We start from the raw sequence: 25,697 nt of genomic DNA, 5'->3' as shown, positions 1-25,697 counted from the left end.
GTATTATCTTTAGGAAGGCAATAGAGTCTATATATATATATATATATATATATATATATATATATATATATATATATATATATATATATATATATATATATATATATATATATATATATATATATATATAGAGAGAGAGAGAGAGAGAGAGAGAGAGAGAGTCTATAGACTGTCTACGGAAAATTTTTATAAGGCATGTTAAATTCCCAGTCCTGAAGGCTGTATTTATTCGAGATTGGTCAAATTTACGAACTTGGCAAAGTGTCATAGGTCCTGAAATAGTCAATTCTCTGATTTTTGGCATCTCATTCGGGCGCTCAGCGTCGGTACTACGCCGGAACATGGCGCGGGCTGAGAAAAGCATGGAATGTCAAGTACTGTAAATTAGACCAGTCTCGAATCAATACAGTCCTTCAGGACTGGGAATGTAACATGCGGCACTAAGGCTAATTAACCACATAACTGTGATTGCTATTTCATTATGAAGTGTGCATGGCGAGCCCAACACACTCAGTGAAGCAGCACCCATATGGTAATCAGCGTCATTTTGTCATAAAACTACAATGATTCATAAACATCACCAGCTATTTATTTATTTATTTATTTATTTATTTATTTATTTATTTATTTATTTATTTCCTCAAAGGTCTCGTTTGAGACATTACATGAGGGAGTGGACGGTATCTGGCAAACAATGGTAAAAAATGTTAAGATGAAAAATTGGCGACGCTCCGCTTGAATTCTAGTGGGTTGATGATAATGGCAACTTCGGTGGGCAGGTCATTCCAGTCTCGTGCAGTACGCTGAAAAAATGACTGCTGAAATGTCACAGTATGGGCTTGTAGGGGATACACTGCGTTACTGTGGCTGAACCGGGCGATGCGGTGGGCTCTTTTTATGTAGGGGTTATCAAGAGGCAAAGAATGGAAAAATTTATGAAAAAAGGTTAAGACGTGCTATCTTACGGCGCGAGGCTATGGGGGGGGGGGGGGGGGGGGGGGCAAGTTGATTCGAGCTTTTAGTGCTGAGATGCTTGAGTGGTAGGAATAATTTGATAGAATGAATCGTGTTACGCGGTTCTGAACCAATTCGAGGGCGTTAGTAAGATTAACGTGGTGCGGATCAAAAATAGCGTTAGCATACTCAAGCTTGGGACGCACAAAGGTTTGAAAAGCAAGCTGTTTAATAGGGGGAGGAGCGAGTGAAAGGTTACGGCGTAAATAACCTAGAGCACAATTAGCATAATTTATTATGTGATTAATATGACAGGTCCAAGTTAGGTCACGCGAGATATGCACACCAAGATATTTGAATGATTCGGATGTTCCAATCTGCAGGTTATTAATATTATAATTAGGCGCTACGTAATTACGACGACGGTGAATGGACATTAACACGGTTTTAGAAATATTTAATGACATGAGCCATGTTTTACACCAGTCCTGTATGCGAATAAGGTCAGTTTGTAATGCGAGATGGGCGGTGGAGTTAGTAATGCTTCGGTAAACGACACAGTCATCGGCAAAGAGTCGGATATGAGAAGAAATGTTACACGGTAGGTCATTAATATATATCAAGAAAAGGAGGGGCCCGAGTACCGTTCCTTGAGGTACCCCTGAGAGCACAGGTGTTAAGGATGAAGAGTGTGAATTGGCATATACGAACTGCTGACGGTTAGATAAAAACCCTCGAATCCAGTTCAGAACACATGGATTAATATTAAGGCGCGATAACTTTAGTAAGAGACGACTATGGGGAACCTTATCGAACGCTTTTTCGAAGTCTAAAAACACTGCATCAGTCGGGATATTACGATCAAGGTTTAAATGTAAGTCGTGCAGGAAGAGTGCCAGTTGGGTGTCACAGGAATGATTCTTGCGAAAACCATGCTGGCTTGAGTGAAAAAAATGAACGGACGATAGGAAGGTAGCAATATGCGAGTATAAAACATGCTCCATTATTTTACAAGAAACGCTTGTTATGGAAATCGGGCGGTAGTTACTCGGCGATGATAGGCTTCCTTTCTTGAAGACTGGGATGACCTTGCCCACCTGCCAGTCACGTGGAATCGAACCGGTGTTCAGGGATTCCTGGAATATGAGCGATAAGAACAGGCTACACGTATGTTTAGTATTTTTTAGCACTTTGGCGTTGATACCGTCCACTCCAGTAGATGACGAGTTCTTCAGTGACTCAATTACCTTGACTATGCCGACGGGATGAAATGTGATATTTTGCCTGAGCGGGTGCGTAAAATATGGTGGATCTGGAAGATTGTCAAGGGGTTCATTAGTAAAGACCGAACTGAATACTGTGTTAAGAACATCTGCAACCTCAGTGTCGGGAATAGGAGATCCAGAGCAACTGTTAAGTGAAATCTCATTACATTGATTAGGGCTAATGGTTTTCCAAAATCGTTTTGGGTTAGTCTGCAGCATAGATGGTAAAGTAGTAGAAAAAAACTTCCGTTTAGTCTGAGCGGTTAACTTGTCGTATTCTTTTGCGACAGCATGATACTTCTGCCATGTGGAAGAAGAGTTAGACAGCTTGGCCGACCGGAACAGGCGTTTTTTCTTATTATTGAGTCGTTTGAGTGATACATTAAACCATGGTGATGTTATTCTTTCTGATATAGTAATGGTTGGAATGTAAAGACTTATAAGCCGATGCATCTCTGTTTTGAAACGTAACCAGTTTGACTCGAGAGAATGTAGTGGAAAGTTAGCAGCGAAGGTGTCGAAGTAATCTGATAATTCACGGTTCATGCTGGCATAGTCTCCTTTATCATAAAGCGTAAGTGTTTTTTTTTATTTTTTTGTTTATTTAGTACGTTGCAATAAAAAGAAGTATGTAGCGTCAAATGATCGCTGAGACCGCGCAACAAGGTGATAGGAGTAAAATTATCAGGATGCGTTGTTAATACGAGATCTAGAACGTTGAACGAGTGGTCAGTAACGCGTGTGGGATCAGTGACGAGTTGAGTTAAGCCAAAAGTCATACACGTGTTTAAGAAATCGCTAGCCGGGCTGCTTTTCGATAATGTAGCGGCGGGATTAGACCAATCTATTGTGGGAAAATTAAAATCACCGAAGAGAAGGATAGGGCTAAGTGGATATGTTTTAGTTAACACATTTAAGGCATCATGAAATAAGGGGGTGAAAGAACTGTCAGCATTAGGAGGGCGGTAACAAATACCAATGAGGATGGGCGGATGTGTAGTAGTGCATCGAAGCCAAATCATTTCCAGTTGTGAAGGGAGGTTAACAAATGAACAATGCAGATCCCGTTTAGTGGCGAGCAATACACCCCCACCGCGCGAATTATCGGGTCTATATTTCCGGAATATCTCAAAATCTGGGAGAAATGGAAGAATCTCAGAATCGTGAACTGATGCGTTAAGCCATGTTTCAGTTAGTAGTAAGATATCGCATGAAGATGAACCTATTAAACTGCACAATGAATCGCGCTTGGGAACAACACTTCGAATGTTAGCAAGCAGAAATGATAAAGGGTGACGATTCGGCGAACGGGGTTCACAATTTGGTTTTAATGGTGGCTACAAGCTGTCCTCAACGACATGGTTAGAAACATGGTCGAAATGGTACGTTTTTTCACTTGTGACAAGATTTCCATTTCGCAACTTGTATTTCAGTTTTCGAGCCTTTCCAAATTCGATGAGGTGTTTCTGGGCAAGGCGCGTGCTGGGAGAAAGATCTTGAGCAACCGCATATCCTGTCTCTTTGAATTTCCGAGCGGAAGACAGGACTTGCTCTTTGTCTTTAAAGTGAGCAAATCTCACAATTATAGGTCTGCACCTACCAGTTTGGAAAGTCCCAAGGCGATGTGCACGCTCAATGTCGCGTGGCTCTAACCGGATGTCTAAATACTGATTAATGTGTGCAATGATGATATTTTCAGAATCTGACCATGTTTCTTTATCTTTATCTTCAAGGCTGTAGAAAACAAGGTTGTTTCGTCTGGACCGATTTTCTGCATCATTTACCCGGGCAGACAGAGCATTTATCTGCGCCGTGTTCTCAGTGCCGATTCCATGCAGTTCTTTCAATTCAGTCTGCATGTCATCAATACCAACACATGCTGTCTCAATTTTATCTAGTCGCGCCTTAATCTCGCAAAACGTTTTATCATGATCAACTAGTTTCATTTCAATCGACTTTAGCTGCGCTAGCATTGCTGTCTGCCCAGTTTGAATTTCCTTCAAAGCATCAAGAATCTCTTTGTTAGGGCCGGGGTTAGATTCTATATCACCAGCTACCATAAGTTTTAACAACATATGCGCACAGTCATACATGATGGACCGAAAACGCCATGGGCTCGGCAGTGATAACTACATTACGCTAGCATTTCGAGCCTTCAGCGTGGCGGCGCGCCACCCTGTGGCTGCGCCGCCACGCTGTCCCGTGGTGCGGAGCAGCTGCCGGCGGCGCGGCGCCGTGGCTGATCACGTGGTTCGTCACCTGGTTGGTCACGTGACCAAGTTCCACTCGGCCAGCTGTACCTATCGCGTCACTCCAAGTTTAACCAGAGCTTAACCACCGCCAATTTTTTTTTTTTTTTAGACTCTGACAGCAAACTTCGACAGCAACGTCTCAGTGTAGCGGCGAACCACACTGTTAACAGAGCAAACGACGCGGTTCCGCATTCGCCGATCTTTCTTGTATTAGTTCGCGTCATCGCCGCAGCGTGGAGTTGATGTAGTGGAAAACACTGTCCCAACCCTATATAATAACGCTGGGCTGTCCTGCGTCGGTAAGCTGCGCAGCCTCTGTGACCGCGTTGTAGCTGTTTGGGGCGCTGCCTGGCGACAATTCCGAGGATTACCGAGGCTGTTCTATTCAAGAAACCACTCGGTGGCTGAGTGGTTATGGCGCTCGGTTGCTGGTCCGAAAGACGCGGGTTCGATCCCGGCCGCGGCGGTTGAATTTCGATGGAGGCGAAATTCTAGAGGCCCGTGTGCTGTGCGATATCAGTGCACGTTAAAGAACCCCAGGTGGTCGAAATTTCCGGAGCCCTTCACTACGGCGTCTCTCACAGCCTGAGTCGCTTTGGGACGTTAAACTCCCATAAACAACTTAATAGTGTCAAGCTGTCAAAAATTTCTAAACGCCTAAAACTCTAAAAGTGTAGCCAACTATTTTGACCGGGTGAGCATTTTTGTTTAAATGCACCTTCCTAGTTCATTAACAAATATAAATTAGCTAATATTTTTGTTGACAACTTTAGGGCTAAATTTACAACCTAAAGGTTTGGCGCCATGTTTTCACATGACATTTTAGTGGTTTTCTTCGAAGCGATTCTTACCGCGCTTCTTTTTTTTTTCAGCTAAAAAAATAAGGTCACCTTCGCCACTGCGCGCCCATCACCTCTCTCTGCACTGGCATGCTCATCGTTAAATCCTACCTGTACCCGCGGCAGTAAAAATTACGTTCGCCTAATTGGCCCGAGGTTAAAGGGGCTGTGAAGGGGGCTCTAATAATGTTGCGGCATGCCTGGGATATTGAAGCACGCCGCTTCACGAATAGTGTCCAGCAAAGATTTTTAAATGCGCTTTGTAGAAGCTGAGTTATCTGTAGTTAAAATTTGAATTTTGAGCGTCTTCGCGCCTTTCCCTCTCCTCTCGTCAGTTTTTGCACGCTGGAAGGTAGGCGCTCTTTCGCCGACCCCATCTGGGAGCGTACCTTCCCGACCCGCCGGAGCTAAGCGGCTTATTGGCTGCGGCCACGGTAGCTGCCTGACGTCTGAAAGAATCTAACCAATGGCCACCTCTAACCATGTCTACGCAGATGCGGGGGACAGAGGAGGGTGCGAGCATGAAAAAGTCGCCGGGAAGGGCTCGCCAACTTTGACGCGCGATTGTGGGTCGTCTGCTGCGTGTAGAAGAGTATTATTTGGCTCTGGTTTTCATGGCAACACACTGCAGTGATTAAGTGAGTTACTGTGCTCTCCTCGGAAGGCGTTTCAGAGCCCCTTTAAGGTTTCGAGTCCAGCGGCGGTGGCAGCTCTTCGAGAAAGGGGAATTACAAAAATGTCCTTTTAAAGTAATGTCTATGCATGTAAAAAAAGTAGTCAGGTGGTAGAAATCATAAATCCTCCACCACGGCCTGTCTCATAGCTCAGTGTTCCTTGACGCATAACTCAAAAGTCCACAATTCATTCATCAGTCAAGTGCTCTCTCTCTCTCTCTCTCAGGGTTCGTCCTTCTGCGTCGTGCCAAGCCGCGGCAACATCATAAAGGTCTACAAGGAGATCAACAGGAACATCCGCACCATTCAGAGGGTTGGTGAACCATGCGTTCTTTTAAACTCTTCGAGCTCCAAAGCCAAACTTATACCCTGTACCTTTGGTGCAGAAGTGTCCGTAGAATTCACTTGCATATGCTGTCGGCCTCAGAAAAATTAGCTTCAAAGGTATAACATAACGATCTGTAACGACCTATAACTACCCTCTTATAGACACCCGTGCAGGCCTATATGTAAAAACCTGTACAGACATGCTAGCTCCTAGACGGCTCCCTTAAAATCCCATGTATACCTGTGTGATCTCATATTAGTTTTTTTTTCAATAGGGATAATCTATTCTTGGGCTACTTCACCGAAGTACCATTGTTGCCGGATCGAAAAATATAAATACTTAAGTCGTCGTTTTTTCTGTTTTTTTTCTTCAGAAAAAGAAAATATCTGAGTTGGTTCTCCTTCCCGGTGTTAATGAACAGCCTGAAGACATTTGGTCTCAAAACTTCCTGATCAGTGCGCTTGTTGTTGATTTTTTTTTTCAGAGTTTTAATTTCCTGGGAAAGGGTCCTTAACTGCTCAGACCTTCAATGCTGATTACCAAGAGCTTCTTTCTTCCAACTCTTGAAAATCAAGACAGTCTATAATCAGCCCTTCGGTAATTTTTAAGACTGCGAACTGTCTTCAGAGACCAATTCCCTAATGGCATATTCCATAAACTTGCGCCGGAGTTGCCCCAAAACAAATGCGGTGCGCTGGGGCCCAAGATTATGACGGCCCTATGTGTGCAGGCGGAATTTGTAGAAGATAAAATTGCGCACTCTGCGCTCCGGTGTCATTTATCGAAAACACTATAAGGGTAGTGTCGGACACATAAGGATCCATTTGCCTTTTGTCTGTTCGTGCAAGTTCTATGCAACCGCCCTGCAGGTGTCCTTCCGGAGGCAGTTCGAGAACGGCATGATCCACCCGGAGACGTACGTGAAGATTATGACCGCCCTGTACATGTCCCACAAGGACGACTCGTACGTATCCGCGCACACAGTGCTTTTCCCCGAGTCCCTGCACTCCAGAAACACCCTGATCGACATTAGCATTTAGCAATGCAAAAACAACTTTGCGTTCTGCAGAGGGTTTTGTAAAAGTACAAGGTACTTCCCACCCTCTGAAAAAAACTCCTTGAACATTTTTGAGAACTTTAACCTTACGAATAATTTCAAAGGTGATGAAAAGTTTGAAGTCCAATTGCTTTACACAAAAGTGCTGAATGCTTGAACATATAAGGGTGTTTTGGAGCTCAAAGCAAGCATTGGTGAGGTTGTGTTGGTGCTGTTCTGGATATGTCAAAACGGCTATATGGGGGGAAATATATTTACTGTGTACTTTATTTGCGGGTATTTTGATCACACTGAAATTCACCAAAAGCCGCTTGTTCTAAAACTGTTCACGCCATTTTTTCCACCAAAAGCCGCTTGTTTCCAAAACCATTCATGCCATTTTTTTTTCACAGTATGAGATAACGTGGCAGCTGTGAAAGCAATTGAATAGAAGCGAGGGTTTCCTTCGTACGTCTTGTGTTCTACAAAATGCAGGGAATCAATTTCTCGCTACTGCATCCATGTACAAGAACAAACACTCAGAGAGCCGCCGCGGTGGCTCAGTGGTTATGCGTTCGGCTGCTGAGCCGAAAGACGCGGGTTCGGCCTCGGCCGCGGCGGTCGAATTTCGATGGAGGCGGAATTCTAGAGGCCCGTGTACTGTGCGATGTCAGTGCACGTTAAAGAATCCCGGGTGGTCGAAATTTCCGGAGTCCTTCACTGCGGCGTCCCCATAGCCTGAGTCGCTTTGGGACGTTAAACCCCCTAAATTATAAATCAAACACTCAGAGAAGACTGCTATTAGAATCTATTCTTTATAAGGTTATCAGGAAGTGTTGAAATGGCCCAGCTATATTTTACGACGTAATGTGTGGGTATACTTCGCCAAACGTCATAACACATACCTGGTTCGTTTGTTTGCACGCAGGTATCTCGACCTGCCAGCAATGAGGAAGCTACTGTACCTGCCGAGCTGGGTCTTTTCCTTCGTGAGTTGCCCGCTTGCTCGCTAACCGAAACTCAATAGAGCCCCCGGAGTCAACGAAATGGCGTCGAAACAGAAATGACACACTTTATGCCCAGGGCGATGAAGTGCCTACGGTAGAGTCATCAAACTTTTGAGACCGCCCACTCTTAATTAAGCCTCACATGTCCACATGTGGCTACCACGTGGGGCCGACAGATGGTACCATATGTGGCCCTTCAAGCCAAGCAGCCCGAAGCCCAAGGAGTCCGGCTTACGTGTCTCTTTGGGGCCATGTAGGCCTGACCAGGCCTACCTGTATAACAACAAGACCGATTCTGCGCGTGAACCCGAGCGTATAGGCTGTGGCATTAGCACATACGCTACCTTATGCCATCTGTACCAAGTGATACTGTATAGCTTTTATTTGGAACCTACAGCGTATGTTATCATATATCATATACGGACCTCAGGACGCCATGGCTTAAAGCCTAAGTGAACAAAGCGCTGGAACTAACCTGCTGTATGGACAATACCTATAGCTTTAGTGGCAACGTACTGAATACCGCAGCCTGTCCAGCGGCCTTAACCATTGTGTCTTTTCCGTTCATGTCAGAATGTACGAGGACAGCGTGCTGTTGATGACCGTGTAATGTTGATGGCACAACCCATACAAAAATGTCCTATGGCCGGCTACAGAATTTTGGCCCAAATAGCTATAGACCTTTCCTATTTCTGTCTATAGCTGTCTATACAGGCTGATACATTTTTCTATAAAGAGCTTAAGACAATTTTATGGTTCCAAAGCTATAGCTTTAGTGGCATAGATTTTTCAATAGCTGGCAATAAGCACCTCTATAGGTGCTTATAGACGTTCATAAAAGGCCATAGACGGACATAGTTTTTCCATAGACGCCCATAGGACTTTTGTATGGGAAAAGCCAGTTTAGAGTTTACCATAGTCTCCAACGAATCCAGCAACTCCCGCCTCAGCGAGCAACACAGGTCTTCTCCCTTCACGTCCTCCACGCAGAAGGAGAAGGTGCTGTCGGCGCTTCCCGAGCCGAGCGAGAGGACGAGTAGCACATCGGCGAGCAAGTGGGGCAGCGAGCTGCTGTCGCCCAGCCAGGTGGTCAGCAACCGGTTGCGCAGGGCCCACCAGTGCGTCCTGCTCAACGTCCTCGCAGCGCTCTCTATGGGCGCCGCGCTGGCTGGCGTGCTGCTGGCCGCGCTCGAGCACCACTCGCCCCTGTTCACCACGGCGTCGGTGGCGCTGCAAGGATGCATCCTGCTCCTGCACTCGGCCGAGCTCGTCACCATGGTGAGCGGCAAACGCTGGCCTCAGCCGGCATGCAGAGCATGTGAGCATGGAAACAAGTACCGAGAATGCGTTGTCTCGCAGTGTCGGTAATGTGCAATTAATCGAGGTCGAGCGTATGTTGCATACAGCTATGTCGTGCTGAGAACACATCGGAAATTGGCGCCCTTGTGCTGTGCGATGTCAGTGCACGTTAAAGATCCCCAGGTGGTCGAAATTATCCCGGAGCCCTCCACTACGGCACCTCTTTCTTTCTTCTTTCACTCCCTTCTTTTCCCCCTCCCTTGCGTTGCGGTTCAGGTGTCCAACGATATATGAGACATACTGCGCCATTTCCTTTCCCCAAAAAACCAATTATTATTATTATTACTTTCCGAAATGACGTTGTTAGGTATTGCCACGAGGTGGAGACACAACCGCTCTCAGTCTCTGAAAGATAAGGCTGCATGGAGGCGGCGGTAATTAGGATATTGATAAAAACGTATCTTCCTAACTATAGCATTGGTTTATATCCTCGAACTGCTCAATGTAGAATGCACTGTTTTTGATTCTGCGACAACCCTTCGACAAACAGTTAATGCGCCTTCATTGACGCATACCCCGCAGGAGATATAAACCCCTGAGCGCTCATAGCGAAAAGACCACAGTCCAAGGTAAACATTCGACAATCAACTGGCACAACGCGATCATGTCCGCTCAACAGGCGCAATAGGCCAGTCTTGCCCCCACAAGGTATATACGCCTTTGGTCAAAATTCTTCGGGTCACATGGCTTGCTTTTCAGCCATGCAGTAGGACACGACCTCTGAAGTTCTAAACCACTGTAATATTGTATGACCAGAACTCTCGCGCTTTCATTTAGAGACCTTTTTGTCATTAATAGTGCCGTGAGGGCGCCACTGTATGGCTCGAAAGCGAACCGTGTGACCTCAGGACTTATGATCGAGGCTGCATCAGTCCCACTTTTGTAGCCCCCTTCATTCCTACCGCGTGGCGCGGTTCTGGTGCTAGCCCTGGGTGAAACATGTAGTTACCGCGCCTTTCATTTCCTTCTAACCGAGTCCGTGGCGCCCTCCATCGGCTACGCTCGCTACTCTTCGCAGTACGCCCGTAGTCCGTCGGCGTCGTTCCTGGTGGTGGACGCGTTGGCGCGGATGGACCTGGGCGCCTACCTTTTGCAGCTGGGCCTCTTCTGTGTGGCCGCCTGGTGCTCGGCCGTAGACCTGCCCCTGCGGGACTGCCGCTGGCCCGTGACCCTGTTCATAGTGCTGACCGCCTTCCGGGCTCACAAGTTCTGGTCCCTGCGAAGGGTACAGGCATTACGTGTTCAATGCATTACGCAAGGGGTAATCCCCTTGACTTGTCATCTCGAATACTTCAGAAGTTTTATCACTTAATTCTCAGCGCAAGGCGCAAACGCTTATCGCCTGGAGAGAAACCCAGGACTGTCACATGACACTGCGTCGGCTCAGCAAGCAATTATTTTCAGCAGAGAAACTCACTGACACTGTTCAGACGGTGGTCAGGTGATGCTGTGACGTCACAATGTACTCGATTACTGACACCAGCAGCACCGCAACACCCCTGAAACCTTGTACCATACCTCCCCTTCATTTAGTACGGTGTTCACACTTCTGATCTTCTTTGCCGGTTCTTGCAGAAGATGCGCGATAACAACAATTTGTTTTAAAAAGAAGGTGACAAATCAGTTAAGTACTACATTGCGTCAAATGCGCATTTAATGGGTGTTCAAAATCGGCCGTGACACAGTTTGGAATTTTATTGAAACTCAAAAGTCGCTGTCAAATTATTATAGTCCTATTGAAAAAAAAACAGCTTTTCTCCGTCAACAGACGACCTTGCAGACAATGGCGTTCGTCGATTCTCATGAACCTGCTGCAGTAACGTCACAATGCAGGGAGTGGCGTAAAAATGAATGGAGGGAACTATCCCCGACAGTGCACAGAGGGGACTTCCCCTTTCATCTGCCACTCCCTGCATTGTCAGGTTAGCAGGCTCATGAGAATCAGCCGACGCCATTGGCTGGAAGTGGGCCATTTGATGGAGAAAAGCGGTTTTTACCTCGACTTGTATCCGACTATAGTGCGTGCGCTTGGAGGAACTAAGGCTTGGGACCTTTAGGCCGGAACACCAGCTATCCTGCCAACAACGAAAATAGGCATCGTGGAGATATGCCACAGCTCCACTCGTCAACAATCTCGTTTCCCTATTACTATTGACTCCGGAACATCTTGGGCTGGTGTACGCATGCGCAGGTCATCTCCGAGGCGTGTCTACGCTACATGGACCAGGCGATCAACCACCGCGTGTTCCGCATGTACGACATGGCGGTGGCTTTCATCAACTCCGAGGAAGAGGTGTTGAGCACCGGCAGCATGGCGCCCAACGAGCACATATCGGTCTTCATGCGCGAAGAGGTCCGCAACAACAAGATCGAGGTACAGTCGGGAAAGCTTCGAGTATACAGTTGAATCTTGTTATAACGAAGTTGAAGGTGTCTGGTGACTACTTCGTTATAGCCGTAGCTTCGTTATAGCCCGGGTTGGCCGAGCTTCCAAGGGGAATCGTCATTCCTTCGCTATATCCATTGTTTCGTTATAAACTGTTCTGTTATAACGAGGTTCGACAATATAGCTCGCGATGGTTCTGGCGAGCTAACGGCATGAAAGCCATCACAAGCACTCTGCACTGTCCTGTAACGGCGCGCTGCAGGCAAAGCGCACGCATATGCACAGCAGCCATATGTGAGTATACAAAGTGCCCAGTTCGACGAGTTGCTGTGCGCTTAGCCATCACGGTCCGGCTTCGCTTCTCATGAGCTGCTCGATGATTGTCATACACCGCTATCGCATTTCAGTGAGGCTCAGCGGGGTGATTTCGACGGCGATATGCTCTGCCCCATTTCTTAACTTTTCTGACTCTTCCCAAGCTTCCAATGCGATGGCGCAAACTAAATCAGGCATGCTGTAACAAAGGTGGTAGTGGAAGTCTCTTGACAATCTAATCACTGTTGGGGCTTGTGTAGGAAGCCGGCAAACCGGTAGGTGATCTTAATAATAATTGGTTTTTGGGGAAAGGAAATGGCGCAGTATCTCTCTCATATATCGGTGGACACCTGAACCGCGCCGTAAGGGAAGGGATAAAGAAGGGAGTGAAAGAAGGAGGTGCCGTAGTGGAGGGCTCCGGAATAATTTCGACCACCTGGGGATCTTTAACGTGCACTGACATCGCACAGCACACGGGCGCCTTAGCGTTTTGCCTCCATAAAAACGCAGCCGCCGCGGTCGGGTTCGAACCCGGGAACTCCGGATCAGTAGCCGAGCGCCCTAACCACTGAGCCACCGCGGCGGGTATATTTAGATAATTCTGCTCCAGAGACAATGCTCTCGAGATCAACTGTGAATTTTATTTCAACGATTCTGGACCACGGGACGCCAATGAACTTAACCATTTCGACTGATTCTCGTCACCAGCTTAATGTTCACTCACGGCTGTGCAAATGCCCATCACTTGTCATCCATTTCCCTGTAACCATGAGATCATCCAATGTCAGGTTCTAGGGCTGTTTGGCCTCGGGTTCTATTGTGCCAATAAATACCGTTATCATCATCGTAATACGCCGTTGTTTGCGCAGCTGCTGAAGGAGCTCATCCGCATCCAGCAGCGATACCCGTCGCTCGAGTGCGTGGCCCGGTCGCGGCTGATAGCGCGGCGCATCGTCAACTCGTCCCGGTCGGCCCTCAACGACCTGCACGAGAGCGGGCTCGTCGAGAGGCACCACTACACTGAGTTAGGAACGGTCAGGAGATATTGATTGATTGATTGATTGATTGATTGATTGATTGATTGATTGATTGATTGATTGATTGATTGATTGATTGATTGATTGATTGATTGATTTTCATTTAATCAAAGAGGAAGACCATGCCACCACACAGTACGCGGTAGTGTGAGGCTGGTAACACCTGAACATCAGTCACCAGCGGTGGGTGGTGGTGGTGGTGGTGGTGGTGGTGAAAACATTTATTAATCATAGAGAGAGGTTGTGAAGCTGCAGAATTGAAAGATGCGGAGCAACACTGTGTGAAAAGGAAATGAGGAGGCAGCATTGAAATGAATTTTGCTAGAATGCTACGTGCTGCGGATCATTCAAAACCCAGGTCAAGCAAGACTCTTCTCTACCTCGAGAAAAAACCTTCTGCCAGCATTTCATGGTCATTCGGTCTTCAATAGTGCCGTAATGGCTCTGTTATGCGGCTGAGGCGAGAAGCCTTTGGCCTTAAGACTTTTGACTAAGACTGTACATCGCTTGCTCGCAAGAGCGTGAGAACGGCGCATTCATAGAAGCCGTCGCCTCGCTCTCGTGGTGCTCACTCCACTAAAGGAAGTTTGGATTAAGTGGTATGCTCAGTAGCAGGCGTTTATGGACCCCTGCTACAATTGCTTGTGCCTCTTTCCTGGCTCTAGGCCGGATGGAACATACACTGTTTCGGACTTCGTTACCTTACATAATGATTCCAAATGCTTCTAGTACGCGCGGCTGGCTTCGTACGCCATCTGCCTGCTTCGAGATGTCGACACGTCGTACGCAAGCAGATGGTCAAGTTGCGACGCGGGAAACCAAATTACTAGCAATCCCGACACATTCTGTCATCTTTGCTTATGAAAAAAACGAACAATAAAGAGGGAAATTCTCTATTCTGAAGGCCTCGCCTTCCAGGTAACGGGGACCACGAGCCGTGGTCTCGCCCGACGAGTGACACACCCACAGTCAGCAAAAAAAATTACTGAGGTTTAACTCAATTCTTCTAAACCTAGTTAGACAGAGCGAAAGCTGCGTTGATCATTGTCTTTATCTCGACCACACACAAGGTAGACCGCAAAGACAGACGGCAACAAACACGGTTCTGTGGTCGCTGTGGTAGTTAGCCATTGTCGGTATCTCGGCCACATCACATGGTAGACCGGAGAGACTGCAAGAATGCAGGGTTCTCACAAGGGTTCTGGCCGCACTGCCTGCCGCGCTCTGGTCCATGGCGAAACTCAACGTGAACCGCGGTTTCGTATTCTTATTAAGTGAACGGCGAGTCACGTGGTTAGTCACGTGGCCATGACTGGAGAGGCGGCGGTCGGCGCATGCGGCAAGTTACGTGGTACGACGTCATAGTCGCACCTCCGGCGCGCCTCTAGCTTGAAGGTCACACGGCAGTACCCGGTGACATTGGCGAAATAGGCGTAGTGGAGCTTTCGCTCCAAAAGACTGGTTAATTCCGGACCAAAACAACGCTTCAAAAGGGGTACATCATAGAACTGAGCCAAGCATGCTACCCCTCGGGACAGTGCAAGGCTAAGGCTACGAGAAAACAGGCGCTACACCTGAGCTCGGTAGAACAAAAATAGAGTCGGAAGGGCAGTTAAAAAGCGCTAAACAAAGTACAGTGAGACGCGAATGAGCCCAAGCCGCAGCCACGAGGGCTTGAAACGCTACACGAAACCTGCCTGCTTGCGTAGCAGCCACTCACGCCAAACAGCTATTCAATCCTTGCAGACGGCACTTCCATCTGCGCTCTCCATCACGGTACGGTACCGCCCCGACGTCCGTGTAGCACATACTGCTGGCTTGTGCTGACCGCCGAATTCATGACCACGTGACCGAATCCGTGACCGCCGAATCCGCGACCACGCTCTAGAAACGCTCCCACATGAATCTTCTGCGCATGCCTCTTTGCTGCCCTTATCAAGTCATCACGCCTTCAGCGCAGCGATCGCCACGTCTGGCGAGCAGCGGTTCGGTCATGCGCAGTTGCGCTGCCTGCGCGCGCACCTAGATGACTGGAAGATAACGCGCGCAGTTTAAATGGCTAAAAAGGGGGAGGGGGGGAGCGTAGAGTTCTACAACTCTAAACGAGAAGTATACGACGCGCCGAACTTTTTCGCACGTCGTTGTCGGTGCAGCGCCTGGAGCAGATGATCCGCGACCTGAACCGGCTGCCCAGCTCGGTGTCCGTGCCCGAGACTACGCTCAGCTTTCTGCTCAGCGTGCCCTGGCTGCCCGGCGAGTGCGTGCCAAGGCTCAAGATGGTGGGTGATGCATATACTGCCGCCGTAAAAGCGTCCCTGCAGCCGTTAGAGATGCTGCTTCCAACGGAAACCGCCGTGATACCGAGCGTAAATCCACCTCACGTAGCTGCCGATGTTAGAGCCAGTAGGGACATCGTAGCAGCAAAACTACCATAGAAGCATAAAGCTCGATGCGTTGCATGCGCCACTCTGATTCACCAACTCCATTCACCGCCAGAACTAATCTATTTAAATACTCCTTCCCTCGCACCATAACTGAATGGAATGCTTTACCTTTAACAGCACTACGTGACATAGACTCCATTGAAGAAATAGAAGATTGACGCCATCTAACTTATTTTGCTTTGTGTTTCGAATTTTCTTTCAGTGTTTTATTTTTTATATTCATGTTGCACTGTATTGCCCCTCCTGCTAGGGCCCAGAAGGGCCTGCAGTATTCTGTAATTAAATAAATAAATAAAAATATACCTCGCGCCCTTACTGCATGATTAGAAGTTGGTTTGGTTTATGTGGGTTTAACGTCCCAATGCTACTCAGGCTATGAGGGACGCCGTAGTGAAGGGCTCCGGAAATTTCGACCGCCTGGGGTTCTTTAACGTGCACTGACATCGCACAGTACACGGGCCTCTAGAATTCCGCCTCCATAAAAATTCGACCGTCGCGACCAGGATTGAACCCGAGTCTTACGGGCCGGCAGCCGACCGCCGCAACCACTCAGCCACCGGGGCGGCTGCGTGATTAGAAGTGTGCGTAGAAAAAATACGGCACGGACACTTAAGACTTATTACATGTGAGAACGCGAAAGCATCAAAGAGTTGAGTCACGCTACGTTGCACAATGACTGAGTCGTGACTAAGACTACAAGCCATGACAATGAATGCATTGTACAAATTCTATATATATCTTGCATTACGTTACTGGCAAAGTGCTAGTGCTTCGTTGCAGAGTGATTGAGTTATGAGCGCCCATGATACGTTGTAGAATGAGTGTGACTGCGAGTCATGACTTTCACAGTACGTTAGGTTTCACCATTATGACTATGCAGGTATGTGTTTGCTTACATGTGTTGTGACATCGTACAGCGGCGTTCTGGCATCCTCCTAATCTAATGTCATAGACGGCGGACGCTGCCCTTTTTGCTAATGGGAAATATAATGTTTTCGCATTACAAAAAACAGCCTCAGCGAGCGCCTGCATCGCACAGACAACTGCCGGGATTCCGTGGACGTAGTAGACTTGTAGTCCGTCAGGGGTTTGCGACCGCAAGCCGCAGAGGTTAGCTTGCGCAAACACCTCGTGGGCAAAAAAAATGCCGTCAGACATCTGCGCAAACCGCAACACACACACATCACAGCGTACAATACCTGCAGAACCGCAGCAGTGTTCTAGTGGTGTGAGCATGCGGGAGGTGCGAGGTTCGACCCCCAGTGCCGCCAGGTACCCACCGTTGTACAATAGGTACAAGCTTGCCCCTGGCCTCAATACGGAGCCCTCCACTACAGCGTCCCTCACAACCCACGTGCAGCGCGTCTAGAAGCTCAACCCTCGATAAGAATACAACCCGTCGCGGTGGCTCAGTGGCTAGGGCGCTCGGCTACTGATCCGGAGTTCCCGGGTTCGAACCCAACCCTGCTGTGTTTTTATGGAGGCAAAACGCTAATGCGCCCGTGTGCTGTGCGATGTCAGCGCACGTTAAAGATCCCCAGGTGGTCGAAATTATTCCGGAGCCCTCCACTACGGCACCTCTTTCTTCCTTTCTTCTTTCACTCCCACCTTTATCCCTTCCCCTACGGCGCGGTTCAGGTGTCCAACGATATACGAGGCAGATACTGCGCCATTTCCTTTCCCCAAAAACCAATTATTATTATTATTATTATTATTATTATTATTATTATTATTATTATTATTATTATTATTATTATTATTATTATTATTATTATTATTATTATTATTATAAGAGTACACCTCACACAAATTTAGTAGAATGCAATGTAGTGGTCGTTGTCATACCAGGTTGCCGGCCCTATACAAAATCATCGGCTTTTTTCTTTCTTCGATGGACTACCCTGCCACGCTACTACAGCCAGATACATTTTCCCATTCTAAATCCATGAGCTGATGCCGTGCACTGTCATGCTACATAACACACCGTCATTATCATCAACCGTACCCCTTTAGCTGGATGCTCTTTTAAGACAATCCTGCCTTTCGATGCACTGTTTTTTTGCTCCATGAGCACCCCTTTAACCTAAAAGAGTAGGTGGCGCTTGCCACATAACAAATCTTAATTCACGACTCTCCTCAGTTCTACGATAGCATGCTTATATGCAGTGTAGACCAAGGCGTCGGGCTTCAAGCTGTTCGTGAAAAGGCCCACGCAGCGAAAATGGTTCAGTGTTCACCAGATCCAAGCACCGTCAAGCTTGACTTCACTATAATCATTGCATGCTCTCTATGTCCTGTTTCATTTACCTGTGTCCATTGCAGCATTACTGCGCCAGGTACAACAAGGGCAAGAAGCTTGTGTCATCCGGTAAGCCGCACCAAGCCATCCACATCATCTTCTCCGGAATAGTGAGGGTAAGTACGGCTGATCGTGTGCCCGATCGAGCTTATAGATGAGATGTTTTTCGCCTCTCGAAAACAAGATTCTAAATTATCGCCGGTGTACAGTGCATATGGGTAGAACTACAAGAACGGATCTTGTGTTGAACAAAATATTACTCAACAAGAACCCAAAAGACACAAAGGAAGAAAAAGGAACACGATAGTTATGTCCCTCGCAGTCTTTATGCGCTAGTTTTCTAGAATGATAGAATGACTAACCAGCAAGCCCAGCAGCGACCTCGTAACCTGTTCTTGTGGTGTGTGACTAGTCTACTTCACCTATTCAGTAACTGTCTACAGGAAAAAACCAGAGTTAACTAAGTTTTTTGTGAGATGCAAAGCGCACATGAGACTGCACGCCCTTGGCCCCCTCAGTGAGAGCTAACAAATAAATCCGCATTGTCCATAACAACGAGTACGTACCGGTGAGCCCCACAGTAGTGGTTGGTTGAGTCAATTCATCCGGCACACACTAAAGGAATAGGTGATAAAGGCTCGTTTCTTGAAGGAATTCAAGAGCGGCTGAGGCGGCTGCACTGTGGAAAAACTGACCTGTACAACAGCATAGCGTCACAGTATGTCTCAGCCATAAAACAGCTGGCTCACCCTATAGCCAATCAAAATGTTATCTACCCGCCATCGTGGCTGCACGTTGCTATGGTGTTTAGCTCGTTAGCACAAGGTCGCTGGGTCAAGCCCTGGCTGCGGCGGTCGCTTTTCGGTGAAGTCAAGAGTAAACACGCCCGTGCTCTGATCAACGTTAGAGCACGTTGAGGAATACAAGGTTGTCGAAATTAATCCGGAGACCTCCAGCCCACACACCCATGCCCATTTATGTTAAGCGAACTTTGCATACTGTGATGAGAGACCTCAAAACCAGCGAAAACACATGAGCACGCACTGAAGATGGACGACAGAGGTGGACAATTTTTTTTGTTTTAAGTGTGCCCTGCACCGACATCGAGGTAGGCCGGTCCACCGGCGTTTGCCGCTATACGCGCTGTGGCACTGGTATCCATCAGTTGCTGCGTCGTCCTAATATCTGTGCAGTCCGTGCTTTCTCGCCGTTCATATTTGCCTGGTTTACACAAACTGCCGCCCGCGTTGCCATAATGTTTCCTGGGTGCTAACCAAAACTCCATATACTCAGCTGCTGGTGAATGATAATGTGATTTGAGACCTGCGCATAAAAGCAATACGGTCCAATGAAAGGGCGCTTTCGAGAACGCGTCTTCCAACATAGGCGCCATCTGCTGTCACGATCCTCATAAGTCTGCAAGTGGGCTATGACGTGGTAAACGCGGTACTCCTGTCGTTGTCACTTCTCCTTGCCCCGGAGTTGTTCTTTTGTGTATGTATTCGTCTTTTAGTAACCAGACTGATGTGGTTCCCTGCGCCATGATGGCGAAAATGTCGGCAGTGTTTAACGCCCACCACAATGCCTATCCGCGACTTGTCCAGATCGAGGCCACAGACCGCTGCCCCAGCCGGCGGCCTCCCGTTCTGGCCAACTCGGACTCGCTGCAGTTCTTCTCGGGCGAGGGCCCCTTATGCGACTTCCTGGTGGGGCCGGGCTCTCTCGGCATCGTGGGCTTCCTTACCAAGGGCCACTCCGTCTGCGACGTCATCTGCGAGACCGACATCGAGGTAGGCCGGCCCACCGGCGTTTGCCACTATATACGCGCTGTGGCACTGGTATACCACAGACCCCGGATTGTGATTCCGAGTTTTACAACTGGCAAGACGTCACAAGACAGTGCACATTGCTTCCGCTAGTCAAGCAGCTTAATGATTATATTCGCTGCTTTTATTTTCGGTTGAATGCATAAGGGTGTCATCAGAGAACGACCGCAAGGGAACATTTTGTGTCTTAAAAGGCCTAAACCCGACGCTTGCGTTTTTCCTTCTCTCCAGGTCTGCGCGATCCCGAGGCCCCTGATGGAGACGCTGGTCGCGCGGGACGACTCTTCACCCTGCATCCTGTACCGCATGTGGCACTGGGTGGCCGTGCGGATAGCCCTGAACTTGCTGGAGGCACGCGACGAGTTTGAGGTGCGCAGTGCTCCGCTAAGCTGAGCACCTGTCTTCGAGAACGGCGTTGAGACGCCACGAGAATCGTACGCTTCGGCGAGTGGCATGTTGGACACGAGATTAGTTCATCAACAGTCGGCAGAACAAGTTTGAGATGTGTGCTGGAGGACAAGTTTACTGCTTACCGAACATTTGCTGAACAAATTGCTGCCTCGCGATTATGAAAGAGGCTTACTCAAGGAAACAGAGAAGGGGCAGTGGATAATGTTGCTTCAGCAACAGCTCCGACAGCCGAAGCTGAGCCCACAGAAGAACAAAGGCCTCTCCCAATGACCTCCACTTTTGCACTATCCTAGCTAACTTGATAAACTCCTCAGTGCCACAGATCCCAAGCTCTTGTCCTAGCTTACCCCTGTAAGCTTAGGTTACTGGTACAGCTTACTACTATACGTTACTGGCTTCAGCTCGACTGGTGGCTTAATAACGACTCCATCCCTCCGCTCTGGTCTGTGGAAGCCACGACTTTGTCCTCAGCACGTGTCTCTCCTTCATATCTTTGTCGACTCGTGTGCAGAGCGTGGATCCGGACGCCCTGCAGCGCTACGTCGAGGACGGCCGGCTACCGTACTTAGGGCGCACCTCCAGCCTCGTGCTGGACGACGACGTCGACTGCGCAGTGCTGGTGCAGGGCACCATGTACAGTTCAGAGACGGGACGCCGCGCCTTCCACGGGCCCCAGTTCGTGCCCGAGAGCGTGCGCTGCCTAGACATTTCGGTGAGCAAAGTGGTATATATACGTCGTGGTAGTTGTATCTATGTGGCAGATAGCACTGCCACGTGGTGGACGGGTACATTTCGTTGCACATATTCGGCCAACTTCGTTGGTCGGCCAGACAGTGTAACGACGCAGAGGCGATAACCTTGAAATGGCGATCGGCGACTCGTAACTGCCCATTGTAGACCCAACAAGCTTTCCCTGCCAGCCTTCAACCAACTATGTCCGTGCTTAGCCTTGGCGCAACGTCAGTCCCACGTTCCACTGCTGATCACGTCGGCTGCCTATCTAAGCCCGACTGTGGGCCGATCGTCACTAATCGGCAATTTCCTCTTTGAACGTGGTTTGTGCGAAGTAGCAGTATGAATCCCCTACGGGGTGTAACAATTGTAGCTGGTTCGTGGTAGTGGTATACAGCACGCAGAGGAGGGAAAGGAGGTAGTGCCCCTCCCCAATCGGCATGAGGGAGGAGGGCATAAATTTTGTCCCCTATTGCTTGTCACTACCCAGAAGACTTAAAAAGGCGCTAGCATGAACGTCGGCCCCCCTTATAACGAAACGGTTTATAATGAAATAACGGATATAACGAAGGAATGACGGTTCCCCTTGGAAGCTTTGTCAACACTGGCTATAAAGAAGCTACGGCTATAACGAAGTAATCGCCGGGACCCTTCAGCTTCGTTATAATGAGGTTCAGCTGTATATATATAGCACCACTATCACGCACAGTCGGCTATGCTTTGGCGGCTCGCTAACCATGAGTCCCTTTGTGGTGCGTACAGGGCGACCCCGAGAGGCGTCCGCTGCCGGTGCTGTTGCTGCTATGCAAGCAGCGCTACCGGCTGCCCAACGAGCTCGACTGGCAGAACATGCCGGGCGAGCTCTTCTCCACCGAGGCTGCCGAGCACTGGACGCGCCAAATCGCGTCCAGCCACAAGCCGCCGTCGACGCCCGCCCTCGCCCCCAGTCGGCGCTGACCGACGCCCGCTTCGCGCACCGGCGCGAACGCGCGCCTACATATTTGTATATACGTGTTGTATGATAGAATCCTTGATAAATGACAGCCGTACCGCCTTTCCGCACAGTTCGTCGTATGCCCATCAACCATACGCCGAACACTTTCGACTAAAATCGCGTGAGCAAAGAACGCAATTTGTGATTGGTTCGTAAAAGGCATCGCAGTGGCGAAAATGTCGAATTTTTGTTTTCACCACTGCGCTTTTCAGAGGAAATTTCGTTCCTCGTATGCAGTGCCATGCAATTTAATGGCTATATCCTAGCTTTGGAAGGTGCTGAACTAGCGGCTAGCTCGAAGACTACTCACGATTTGAAATCTGTTGGACTATATACGGGACTAGATTTTTAAAAAAAAATCGTTCAAGAGTTAGCTAGGAAATCCGTCTCTCAGAAATTTGCATGCGTTAACAATGTTAACCCGAATAATGACAATAAAATAGCGTTATCATGTGAAAAGCTTCTGTTCAATTCTTTGTGCCCGCCAAGTAGGTTAGCGGCAGGCGGACCGCCCGTTGCAATGCATGGAAGTGATTTTTCATGGTGCAACTACGAGATAGCTTCGAAACGACGTACCATATACTTTGACACACACTCGCTGCTTTCATGGGTACTCTGTGAAACAAGAAAAATATTTCTGGAAGTTTTGCTGAGAGGCGTTTATATGTGCCGCGCACCCGTTCCGTAACGAAGCCGGAGGTCACTCCCATGCGTAGGTGTTTTAAAAATACATCATCAGCCTGACTACGCCCACTGCAGGAAAAGGCCTCTCCAATCTCTCTTCAATTAACCCCGTCCTTTGCCAACGGCGCCTACCCTATGTCTGCAAACTTCTTAATCTCATCCGCCCACCCAGCTTTCTGCCGCCTCCTGCTACGCTTACCTTCTCTTGGAATTCACTCCGTTACCCTTAAGGACCAGCGGTTGTCTTGCCTGCGCAGTACATGCCCTGCCCAAGCCCACGTCTTCCTCTTGATTTTGACTAGGATGTCATTAACACGCGTTTGTTCCCTCACGTGGTTATTCTTCACAAAGGAATACGATATCGTAGTTGCTCTGTGAAATCGGAAAAAAATGTTTTAAAACTTTTGCTTACATGTATTCTTATGGGCGCTAAGCCTACTTTTCCCCCCGAAGTTTTACCCCAGTCGTCCCAGCCGGCGACAGCAGGGCCATCGCACCTTAATCGTTTACGTCACACACAGGTGTTGGTCTATAGCTTGCTGCACTGCAGCTCTCACGAATACGAACCTGGCAACAGCGGCCGCTATTCGATGCAAGTGAAATACAGTAATAACTCTGTAATCAAATGTTTAGGAGAATCCCGGGCCCCAAGGTGGATTTGAAGGGAGTAATAACTCATTGGCGTATACCCAAGCACAACCATAAGGCTACAAAGGAAAGCTATACAGCTTGCTCACAAACTTCGTAGTTAAAGAATTTGTTCTGGTCCTGGGTTAATTCGAACCCCGGACCTCCGCTTCACCCTGCAGAACAGTTCCTCTACCAACTGAGCTAATCGGGACGGCAAGCTTATGGCATACAGTGTTTCTAGAACACTGAACTCATGATAGGGTGACAGCGAATTGATCAATAACTCGAAGTGGGAATAGTGTTGGTCAAATGTTTGTGGGAATCCCACAAGGTGGAGTAATTTTTAATAAGGGAGTAATTACAATCATTGGCATCCACCCAAGCTATACAGCTTCCTCAGAAGCTTCGCAATTATAGAAAATTCGTTCCGGCCTGGAATTCAAACCCGGGACCACCGCTTCACTTGAGCAATCACTCTACTAATTTTTTTTTGTAGCCGTTTTTGAGGCTTGACAAGGTCCATTTGGATGATTCCCTGCTGTGCTGGCTGTACTTGGACACACCCCCATCAGTAGCCCGTCCAATTAAGCGAGCGCCACCCATGTAGGTGCTGGCCGGGCTCATGCGACAGAATTATCGAGGATTGGATTATAGAGGTTTTACTGTATGCGAAAACTCCTTCTCGGTCGTCTGGAACCTGGTGCCCGTAGGTCTACTGGGGGTGTAGCCATGAAATCTCTTCGTGTGGGTGTTTTCTTACAAAAAGTGTAAAAATTCTGTTCCCAGGAAGATACAGACTTTAAAGGGAGTATATATATCCAAATTCGGAGCAACGGTGTTTGAGCACCAGCACTAACACCTTGACTACGCGCATCTCCAAGTCGCTTGCCGTGCTGTGAATGCTGCGGCGATCTGAGCCAATCAAAACGGCAGTGTAGGCCCCCGAACACATTTCTTAAAAATTAGCTAAACCCAAATTCTCCTCAAAAATGCCGCTTCTAGAGAACACACAAGGGGAAGGAAATGAGCTTGTATTCCTGAACAAAGCTGAAGACACTGCACAAAAGTTGGCCGATATTGTGTGCTTATTCAAAAGGAGTGTTCGTTTCAACTCTTGACACTAAACCTCACTTCACGTTTTTTTTTTTAGGAAGCAATGGAGACTAAAAATGTGAACCGATCAGAAATTTACTCGGCATCATAAATCAAGTGGTATCCATGCTAACGCCAAGCTCCAGGGCTCTTGCCCATTTAAAATTTCCATGTTGTGAAATATCGTGCAAAAAATCGGTAATTTCGTGCACGCACGAAAACGAGTGCTTAAATTCTTTTGCTGCAAAAGAACCTGAAGAATCCAAAATTATGCATTCTTTTTTTCTGAACAACCAGATTTGTACCCGAATTAGAACATAAAATATAAAAAACCATAACGGAGGGCCCTATGTATACAGTATGCGTACTGATCAGAAATGAACAGTGGTGCGACAAGAGGTTTTACATAACACGTACTTATTTCCTTCAGTTCGTTTCAGACACTGGGCTTCTGGAAATTCATCAATTACAGTGGTAAAGTACGTGCTCTTTTTCGATGGTCAGTCGCTATGTTTGACAGCCTATCACCACTCATGATGGAGTGCAAAGGCATTTTGGTTTGCTTTAATTGGAAGTTTCACATGACGCAACTGATGCATAGATCATGAAAATGCGAAAGAAAACAGCAAAGTTTGGGGGGGACTCAAAGAACTGCCATACAGCGATAAATTTCAAGAACTGTTATGCGGCTTGCGTCTCAGTGGCATCAAGGTACTTTCTGGAAGCTTCGAGGTGCCATCACAACTAGATCTCTGAAACGATTTCATCTCCTGAAAACTCCAGACTAGACTTCTACGTCTGAAGCATTTCTATGGTCTCAAACACCATGGAAGCAGGCTCAATAATGCTGAAAACCGACATCACCCTCTCCACAGTCTTACAGCAGGTGTCCAGCTTCCTGTGGAACCAGTCAAGGCATTCAGACATTGCCCTTCTGATCTGTACTCCTCTGCTCTTCCTCCTGACATCTTCTTGCGATATTTTTATCGCTGTTCATCAATCCCCATTTCCTCGCATTTTTCTGTGGTTTGGCCAATAGCCTTTACCATCACTTCAATCGACCACTGCGGCCTGGTTGAATGACCTCGGGCAACATAAGCACTTGGCATATGCATGCCCATCAAAATGTGAAA

General features: G+C 47.9%; 1 protein-coding gene across 1 annotated transcript in view; it reads left to right on the top strand.

Annotated features, from left to right (window-relative positions):
- The window catches only part of LOC144134452 (sperm-specific sodium:proton exchanger-like), a 38,574-nt gene extending 16,083 nt beyond the window's left edge, over positions 1 to 22,491 (top strand). The window contains exons 12-24 of the mRNA XM_077667365.1: positions 6,211 to 6,297; positions 7,182 to 7,276; positions 8,277 to 8,337; positions 9,346 to 9,633; positions 10,733 to 10,939; positions 11,906 to 12,088; positions 13,285 to 13,449; positions 15,606 to 15,731; positions 18,219 to 18,311; positions 19,800 to 19,985; positions 20,253 to 20,390; positions 20,944 to 21,144; positions 21,927 to 22,491. Coding sequence (XP_077523491.1) covers positions 6,211 to 6,297; positions 7,182 to 7,276; positions 8,277 to 8,337; positions 9,346 to 9,633; positions 10,733 to 10,939; positions 11,906 to 12,088; positions 13,285 to 13,449; positions 15,606 to 15,731; positions 18,219 to 18,311; positions 19,800 to 19,985; positions 20,253 to 20,390; positions 20,944 to 21,144; positions 21,927 to 22,121 — 2,025 coding nt within the window. The 3' untranslated portion in view covers positions 22,122 to 22,491. The remainder of the gene's footprint in view (positions 1 to 6,210; positions 6,298 to 7,181; positions 7,277 to 8,276; positions 8,338 to 9,345; positions 9,634 to 10,732; positions 10,940 to 11,905; positions 12,089 to 13,284; positions 13,450 to 15,605; positions 15,732 to 18,218; positions 18,312 to 19,799; positions 19,986 to 20,252; positions 20,391 to 20,943; positions 21,145 to 21,926) is intronic.
- The last annotated feature ends 3,206 nt before the right edge of the window (positions 22,492 to 25,697 follow it).

This window comes from Amblyomma americanum, chromosome 5 (assembly GCF_052857255.1).
Source record: "Amblyomma americanum isolate KBUSLIRL-KWMA chromosome 5, ASM5285725v1, whole genome shotgun sequence".
In the NCBI taxonomy this organism is placed as follows: Eukaryota; Metazoa; Arthropoda; class Arachnida; order Ixodida; family Ixodidae; genus Amblyomma; species Amblyomma americanum.
This window is presented reverse-complemented; position numbering and strand designations above follow the sequence as displayed.